Below are 8,330 nucleotides of genomic sequence, written 5' to 3'. Positions count from 1 at the left end.
TTAAAGGGGCCGCGGGACGTTCCGTCGCCCGGTGCAACGTACAGCGCCGAGCACCGCCGCGCCAAGCCCAAGCCCCCAAGAAAGACGCTCCGAGCAGGGGACGGGCGGAGGGTTTATTGTCAGCCCCGGGGGCGGTGGCGGGCGCCGCTAGAGGTGCGGGGCCGGCGGCGGGAGTCGCTCCCGGTCCCGCTCGTCCCAGAGCGTCAGCCCGTCGCAGGTGCAGAGGCGCTTGGGGTTCTCGAAGAGCCCGGCCGCCCGGGCCACCACGCCGCAGGCCAGCCTGCGGGGAGGGACGGGTGAGCGGCGTCCGGCCGCCCCCTCCGCTGCCCCCCCCCCCGGTCGCCGCCGCTGCCCCTCACCTGGGCCCCGAGTTCCCCGTCAGCCCCGAGAGCGGGTGCGAGCCTCGGCCCAGGTCGTCCTCGCCCGCGTCCACCACCACCGAGCGGCCGACGATGTCCCAGACCTGGGGGCACGCGTGGAGCCGAGGGGCTCGGCGCCCTCCGTGGGGCCAGCGCCCCACCCCATAGCCAGGCTGGACCCCCAACCCCTTCCCATGGCTGTGGGGCCAGGGCCGGACCCGTGGAGCCAGGGTCGGACCCCCCCCGCCCCATGGCCGTGGGGTCGGACCCGTGGGGCTGGGGTTGGACCCTCCCCTGCAGCCGTTGGGCTGGGCCCAGACCCCGTGGGGCCCAGCTCAGACCCCCCCCCCTGCAGCTGTGGGGCAGGGGCCGGTCCCATGGGGCCAGGGTCAGACCCTCTCCAACGCTGTGAGGCCAGGGCCGGACCCGTGGGGCCAGTGTCGGACCCCTCCCCATGGCTGTGGGCTGGGCCCAGACCCCCCCCCACCCCGCAGCTGTGGGGCCAGGGCCAGATCCATGGGACCAGGGCTGGACCCCCCCCACCACCGTGGGGCCAGGATCAGACCTCCCCCCCTCGCCATGGGGCCAAGGTCGGACCCCCCCCTTGCCGTGGGGCCAGGATCAGACCTCCCCCCTTGCCGTGGGGCCAGGGCCGGATCCCCCCCTCGCTGTGGGGCCAGGGCCAGACCCCACCACCACCGTGGGGCCAGGATCAGACCTCCCCCCCTCGCCATGGGGCCAAGGTCGGACCCCCCCCCGCCGTGGGGCCAGGATTGGACCTCCCCCCTTGCCGTGGGGCCAGGGCCGGATCCCCCCCTCGCTGTGGGGCCAGGGCCGGACCCCCCCCCTCGCCGTGGGGCCAGGGCCGGACCCCCCACCCTTGCCGTGGGGCCAGGATCAGACACAACCCCCCTCGCCCTGGGGCCAGGGACAGTCCCCCCCCTTGCCGTGGGGCCAGGATCAGACCTCCCCCCCCCGCTGCCGTGGGGCCAAGGTTGGACTCCTCCCCCCCGCTGCCGTGGGGCCAGGGCCGGACCCCCCCCCCCCACTGTGGGGCCAGGATCGGACCTCCCCCCTTGCCGTGGGGCCAGGGCCGGACCCCCCCACCTCGCCGTGGGGCCAGGGCCGGACCCCCAAGGCCTCACCTTCAGGCGCGAGTCCTCCAGGCGGAAGGCGGCTCTGCCCGTGGCGTCGGCCCAGATGTTGCCCAGGTCCCCGACGTGCTGCCGGGGGGGGGAATAGCAGTTGGGGGGGGTCACGGCCACGTCCCCAGCCCCACGGGCGGCTGGAAGGGGGGGTCTGCGTCCCCCCCCAGCCCCCCACCCCCCGGCTCACCCGGTGCTCGTCCTGCGGTCCCCCGTGGCGCTCCCCGTCGGGGTTGAAATGGTCCCCGCAGCTGCCGGGGAGAGGAGAGGGGGCTGGAAGGGGCTGGGGAGGGGACGCCTGGGCCCTCCCGGACGCCTGGGCCCTCCCCGTCACCTGTGGCAGTCGTCCGAGAGGTCGCCGAACTCGTGGACGTGGAGGCCGTGGGGTCCCGGCCGGAGCCCGTCGACGGCGCCTTCCACGAGGCAGCGCTCGGGCGAGACCTGCAGGAAACGCACGAGGCCCCGCACGGCCCCGGGGCCCCGCAGAGCCGCCACCGCCGCCGCTGTCCCCGTGGCCGCCGCCGTCCCCTCGCCGGCGCCGGGGCCGCCCATGCCCCGCAGCACGGCCCGGCGCCCCGCCGCCTCCAGGCGCTCCCGCACCCGCTCGGCCGCCACGCTGGCCTCCACCAGCACCGTCTGCGTCTCCGGGCGGACGTCGAGCAGCCGCACGCCTGCCGGACGGGGGGGAGAGGGCACGGGGAGGTGGCGGCGGGGCCCCGGCAGGCGGCGGGACGGGGACGGGATGGGGATGAGGATGGGATGGGGATGAGGATGGGATGGGGACAGGATGAAGATGAAGGCAAGGATGGGGACAGGGACAGGGATGGGAACAGGATGGGAATGGGGACGAGATGGGGACAGGGACAGGGATGGGGACAGGGACAGGAATGAAGATGGGATGAGGACGGGGATGGGGACAGGATGGGATGGGGATGAGGATGGAATGGGGATGAGGACAGGATGGGGATGGGGACAAGGAAGGGGACAGGGATGGGATGAAGATGAAGGCAAGGATGGGGACAGGGACAGGGATGGGGACAGGGACAGGGATGAAGATGGGATGAGGACGGGGATGGGGATGAGGATGGAATGGGGATGAGGATGAGGACAGGATGGGGATGGGGACAAGGAAGGGGACAGGGATGGGATGAAGATGAAGGCAAGGATGGGGACAGGGACAGGGATGGGGACAGGGATGAAGATGGGATGGGGATGGGGACCGGACAGGATGGGGACGGGATGGGGACAGGGATGAGGAAGGGGATGGAGATGGGATGAGGATGAAGGCAAGAATGGGGACAGGGATGGAGACAGGGACAGGAATGAACATGGGATGAGGACGGGGATGGGGACAGGGACGAGGAAGGGGATGGAGATGGGATGAGGATGAAGGCAAGAATGGGGACAGGGATGGGGATAGTGACAGGGATGAGGATGGGGACAGGAAGGGGATGGGGACAGGGACGGGATAGGATGGGCATGGGATGGGGACAGGGACGGGGATGGGATGAGGATGAAGAAGAGGATGGGGATGAGGATGGGGACAGGGATGGGGAGGGGGACGGGAACGGGAGTGGAATAGGGATGGGGACAGGGAGCAGGATGGGGACGGGGACAGGACGAGATGGGGACAGGGGACAGGGACAGGACGAGGACGGGATGGGGACAGGGGAGGGGAACAGGACGAGGACGGGATGGGGACGGGGACGGGGACAGGGACAGGACGAGGACGGGATGGGGACAGGGGAGGGGAACAGGACGAGGACGGGATGGGGACGGGGACGGGGACAGGGACAGGACGAGGACGGGATGGGGACAGGGGAGGGGAACAGGACGAGGACGGGATGGGGACGGGGACAGGGACAGGGACAGGACGAGGACGGGATGGGGACAGGGGAGGGGAACAGGACGAGGACGGGATGGGGACGGGGACAGGGACAGGACGAGGACGGGATGGGGACAGGGGACGGGGACAGGACGAGATGGGGACAGGGGACAGGGACAGGATGAGGACGGGATGGGGACAGGGGACGGGGACAGGACGAGGACGGGATGGGGACGGGGACGGGATGGGGACAGGGGACGGGGACAGGGACAGGACGAGGACAGGATGGGGACAGGGGACGGGGACAGGATGGGGACAGGGGACGGGGACAGGGACAGGACGAGGATGGGATGGGGACAGGGGACGGGGACAGGACGAGGACGGGATGGGGACAGGGGACGGGGACAGGGGACGGGGACAGGGACAGGACGAGGATGGGATGGGGACAGGGGACGGGGACAGGACGGGGACAGGATGAGGAGGGGATGGGGACGGGGACGGGGACAGGGACAGGACGGGGACAGGATGGGGACAGGGGACGGGGACAGGGACAGGACGAGGACAGGACGGGGACAGGGGACGGGGACAGGACGGGGACAGGGCTCACCCGCCATCCCCTGCAGCGCCGCCCGCACGGCCTCGGCGCAGCCCTCGCAGGTCATCTCCACCGAGAACTCCAGCTGCGAGAGGGGGCGCGGGTGAGGGGGGCGCCCCAAACCCACGCGTGGGGGCTGCCCCTCGACCCCCCACGGGGCTCTGCACCCCAACCCCCCCCACGGGGCTCTGCACCCCCAAACGCCCCCTGCAAGGAGCTCTACATCCCCAACCTCCCCCACAGGGCTCTGCACCCCCAAACCCCACCTGCATGGGGCTCTGCACCCCCAAATGCCCCCTGCATGGGACTCTGCACCCCACCATGACCCCCACGGGGCTCTGCACCCCCAAACGCCCCCCCTGCACGGGGTTCTGCACCCCCAACCCCCCCGCATGGGGCTCTGCACCCCTAAACACCCCCCATGGGGCTCTGCACCCCACAACACCCCCTGCATGGGGCTATGCACCCCTAAACACCCCCCACGGGCTCTGCACCCCACAACACCCCCCCTGCAAGGAGCTCTGCACCCCAACACCCCCCCTGCAAGGAGCTCTGCACCCCCAAAGCCCCCCCCACGGGCTCTGCACCCCACAACACCCCCCCTGCAAGGAGCTCTGCACCCCAAAGCCCCCCCACGGGCTATGCACCCCACAACACCCCCCCTGCAAGGAGCTCTGCACCCCAACACCCCCCCTGCAAGGAGCTCTGCACCCCCAAAGCCCCCCCCACGGGCTCTGCACCCCACAACACCCCCCCTGCAAGGAGCTCTGCACCCCAAAGCCCCCCCACGGGCTATGCACCCCACAACACCCCCCCTGCAAGGAGCTCTGCACCCCAACACCCCCCCTGCACGGGGCTCTGCACCCCCAAAGCCCCCCCCACGGGCTCTGCACCCCACAACACCCCCCCTGCAAGGAGCTCTGCACCCCAAAGCCCCTCCCCTCCACGAGGCCCTGCACCCCCAGCCCCCGGCCCGCCCCGGCCGCGGCGCCCCTCACCCGGCAGCTGGTCTCGGCCGCCGGCGCCGCCGCCATGGCCGCGACCTTTGGCCCCGGCGCGTGCCGCGGAACCCTCCGCGCGGGGCCGCGCGGCGCGGCCGGACCGCGGCGACGCGACGGACCGGAAGCGCCGCCAGACGGCGGCGTACCACCCCCCGGCCACTTCCGGCGGGCCGTCGCCATGGAAACGCCGGGCCGACGCCGCAGCCCGGGCGTGCGAGGCCGCTGCGGGGGGGGGGGCCCAGCCCGGGGGGGGGGCCCGTTGAAGGCGGCGGCGTCGGGGGCAATTGGGGGTCCTGAGGGGCTGTTGGAGGGGTTGGGGGTCTTGAGGGAGGCTTGGGGGGGGCGTTTGGGGGGGGTATTCGGGGGTCTTGAGAGGGTTGGTGGATTTTATAGGAGGATTGTGGTGGTTTGGGGTTCTTGGGGGGTGTTTGGAGGTCCTGAGGCGGTGTCCGGGGGTATCGGGGGAGTTTGGGGGGGTTCTAGGGGTATTCGGGGGCTTGGGGGTCTTGAGCGGGTGTTTTGGGGAGGTGTTCAGGGTAGTTTGGGGGTATTTAGGGGCTTCAAGGGGGCTGAGCGATTTTGAGGACTATTCAGGTGGTTTGGGGGTGGTGAGGGGGTGTTTTAGGGGCATTGAAAAGGGGTTCCTGTGCCGAGTGGGGGGATCTGGGACCCCTGATTTAAGGGGGAGATTCAGGGGTGCCCGTTGCGGGCGGGATGGGGTGAGGGCCCTCGTCGCGAGGGTGATTTTGGGGCAGTTCGGGCCAGTTTGGGGTGCTCGGCCCCAGGCCCCGCCGTGAGCCGAGCCATGGCCCAGGCCCCCGGGGCCGAGCCCGGGCCCCGCCAGCGGCTCCGATCGGCCGAGGCGGCAGGAGGAAGCGCCCGGCGGCCGGAGGAGCCCGGCTGCCCCGTCCCCACGTCGCTGCCTGCGCTGACCCAGTTGCTGGAGCAGCGCCTGGCGCCGGCCCGGCAGCCCGAGGAGCCGCGCGTCCGGCGGGCTTTCTGGGAGATCATCCTGGCCGCCGCGACGCGCGCCTGGGAGGCGGCCGGCAGCTCCCCGCGCCACCCGGCCCGCGGCCGCGCCGCCGACGGGGAGATCCACCGGCGCTTGGTGTCCTACCTGGTGCTCGCGGCCGAGCGGCTCTTCCTGCACTACCTGCGGCTCATGAGGAGGAGCCGGAGAAGAGCCGTCTTCACCGAGCAGGCCAACCTCACCCGCTTCTGCGCCCAGCTGGCCCTCGACTGCGCTGCCTACTTCGACGTGGCCGCCGTCCGCCACCAGCTCGTCGCGGAGATGAAACGCCCCGCGACCCGCGACCTCCGGAGCGCCGAGAGCGGCCGACGGGGCGCCCGGGGCTGCCGGCTCGGCGTCACCGTCAGCCACCTGCTCCGACTCACGCGGCCACCGGCCCCTTCCTCCCGGGAGAAGCTAGCGATGGACATCAGGGAGCTGGAGAACATCCCGTCCCCGGACCTCAGCCGCGTCCCCCGCTGGCTTTCCGCCGAGCAGACCGGCTTCCCGCTGTCCGCCCTCCGGCACCTGCCCTGCGAGGCGATCCGCACTCCCTGCCCGCAGCCCCCCAGCTCCGAAGGTCACGCCGGCACCGAGCGGCCCAAGCCCGGCTCCCGTTCGGTGCCGGACCTGAGAGAGGGGCGACGGCTCCTGGATGAGCTCGGGCTGCCCCGGCCCCCTCGGCGCCTCTCCCCGCTGGTGCTGGCTCGCCGCAGAGAGCCGGAGGAGGCCGGAAGCTGCCTGGCCGCGCTGGCCGTGGCGGAGGATCTCCGCTGGCTGACGCGGCGGGCGGCCGGGCAGGAGCTGAGCGGGGACTTGCAGCTGCCGCCCCTCCTCGCCGCGCTCACGCGCCGCAGCCAGGACGACGCTCGGCTCCGGCACCTCCGGGCGCAGCTCCGGCAGGAGGAGCCGGCCGCACCACTGCAGCCCGTGCCGCCGCAGCCCCCCGCCGCTCACCCGCTCGCGCTGCCCGGCCTGGGGGTGAAGGCGGCTGCACCGCGGGTGCCCCGCCGGGCCTTTGTGGACGCGGTGACGCTGCAGGGCTTCGGGCCGCTCTGCAGCGACCTCCTGAGCGACCCCCACGCCGCCTTGGCGGACGCCCTGGACGCCGGGCTCTGCCCGGGGAGGGAGGTGCAAGAGGTCTACGCCGAGATGGTGAAGAACCTCCCCGGCGAGCGGCTGCGCTTCGACCGCGAGCCCCTGGTAGAGCCCTGGGCCACGGACCGGGATCTCTTCCACAGCTTGGCCTCCACGACGCCACCCGGGGCGCGCGAGGAGCCGGCGATCAACGTGGAGCTGAGCAAAACGCTGCCGGCGGCGTGGCACGGCTCCGAGGCGCCCGCCGCCCCCGCGCCGGCCCCCAGGAACGTGCCCTGGAAGCAGAGAGGCTCCTGGCACGAGTGGTGGAAAGCCACCTTCGTCTTCGACGACTACCTGAAGTTCGTCTCCACCGCGGAGACCGACTACCTGCACGTGATATTCCACCTGCGCGAGCGAGCCGGCGAGGAGGAGCCGGAGACCCCGCCGGTCTGCCCAGAGCAGGAGCAGAGGGAGAAGGAGCGGACGGCGCAGGCAGCGGAGCAGCGAGCCCCGCGGGACGGCTCCGGCGCGGAGCAGTTCGTGCCGGGGCTGTGGAAACCGGGTACGTCGGGGGAGCCGGGGGCCTCCAGGGAGACGAGGCTGCTGCAGAAACGCCTGGAGCGGCTCTGGGCCGTGCTGCACGTCTCCGGCCGGGAGAAACTCGACATGGCCATCAAGTACAGCTGCGGGGCGGGCTACGCGCGCCTCCCGGCCGCGCTGGAGGCCTGGGAGGCAGCCGCCGGCCGCATCCAGGAGCGCGAGCTCTTGCTGGCTCACCTGGAGGTGCTGGAAGAAACCGCCTCCGACCCGAACCGCTTCTTCGAGAGGAAGCCGGGCTCCTCCGAGGCGCGGGCCGGGGAGGCGCGGGCCAGGAGGCGCCTGCACGCCGCCATCGCCCGCCGCGACGCCGCGCTCTCTGCCGCCCTGCGGACGATCCGGGCGAAGTTCGGCGACACGGTGACCTTCAAGGGCCGCCCCTACTTGGAGAAGATGCGGTGGGACAAGGTGGAGATGCTCTACTGGCTGCAGCAGGGCCGCCGCGCCGGGCTGCCGGGCAGGGAGCTGTGGCGGCGGGGGGAGCGGGCGGGGGGGAGGCTTCCTCCGCTGGGCGACGAGGCGCCCGCCCGTCTAGCCGGAGGCTCCCGGACCTAAGCGGAGCCCGGCGGGCGTCGGAGCGTCGGGAGAGGGTGGGGAAGTGCCCCAAACGGTCAATAAACACGGGAGAGAGGGACGGCGCGGTGCTTTCCCTGCCCGGAGGGACGCGCCGGCAGCCTCGAGCGCGCCGTCCCCCGTCCCACCAGCAGCCCAGACGCCTC

General features: G+C 72.5%; 2 protein-coding genes across 2 annotated transcripts; one reads left to right on the top strand and one right to left on the bottom strand.

The window, feature by feature from the left end:
- Positions 1-76: 76 nt before the first annotated feature.
- CCS (copper chaperone for superoxide dismutase) lies at positions 77-5,016 on the bottom strand. The gene is made up of 7 exons (XM_068923807.1): positions 4,923-5,016; positions 3,937-4,009; positions 1,839-2,175; positions 1,695-1,755; positions 1,505-1,582; positions 360-463; positions 77-280 (listed from the first exon to the last, which is right to left on the bottom strand). Exons 1-7 carry the CDS (start codon positions 4,956-4,958, stop codon positions 148-150), a joined length of 822 nt encoding a protein of 273 aa, XP_068779908.1. The 5' UTR covers positions 4,959-5,016; the 3' UTR covers positions 77-147.
- A 642-nt stretch (positions 5,017-5,658) lies between these two features.
- On the top strand, positions 5,659-8,247 carry CCDC87 (coiled-coil domain containing 87). The gene has a single exon (XM_068923651.1). The coding sequence runs from the start codon at positions 5,731-5,733 to the stop codon at positions 8,164-8,166; it is 2,436 nt and encodes an 811-aa protein (XP_068779752.1). The 5' UTR covers positions 5,659-5,730; the 3' UTR covers positions 8,167-8,247.
- Positions 8,248-8,330: the final 83 nt, after the last annotated feature.

Source organism: Struthio camelus, chromosome 35 (assembly GCF_040807025.1).
Source record: "Struthio camelus isolate bStrCam1 chromosome 35, bStrCam1.hap1, whole genome shotgun sequence".
NCBI lineage: Eukaryota > Metazoa > Chordata > Aves > Struthioniformes > Struthionidae > Struthio > Struthio camelus.
Note: the sequence above shows the minus strand (reverse complement) of the source record. Positions and strands in the feature narration are given on the sequence as shown.

Coding starts and splice junctions, on each gene's coding strand:
- CCS (XM_068923807.1), bottom strand. CDS start 4,958: ATGGCGGCGGCGCCGGCGGCCGAGACCAGCTGCCGG. Junction 2,176..3,936: donor GGCGCTGCAGGGGATGGCGG/GTGAGCCCTGTC, acceptor CCCGTCCGGCAG/GCGTGCGGCTGCTCGACGTC. Junction 281..359: donor ACGGGGAACTCGGGGCCCAG/GTGAGGGGCAGC, acceptor CCCTCCCCGCAG/GCTGGCCTGCGGCGTGGTGG.
- CCDC87 (XM_068923651.1), top strand. CDS start 5,731: ATGGCCCAGGCCCCCGGGGCCGAGCCCGGGCCCCGCCAGCGGCTCCGA.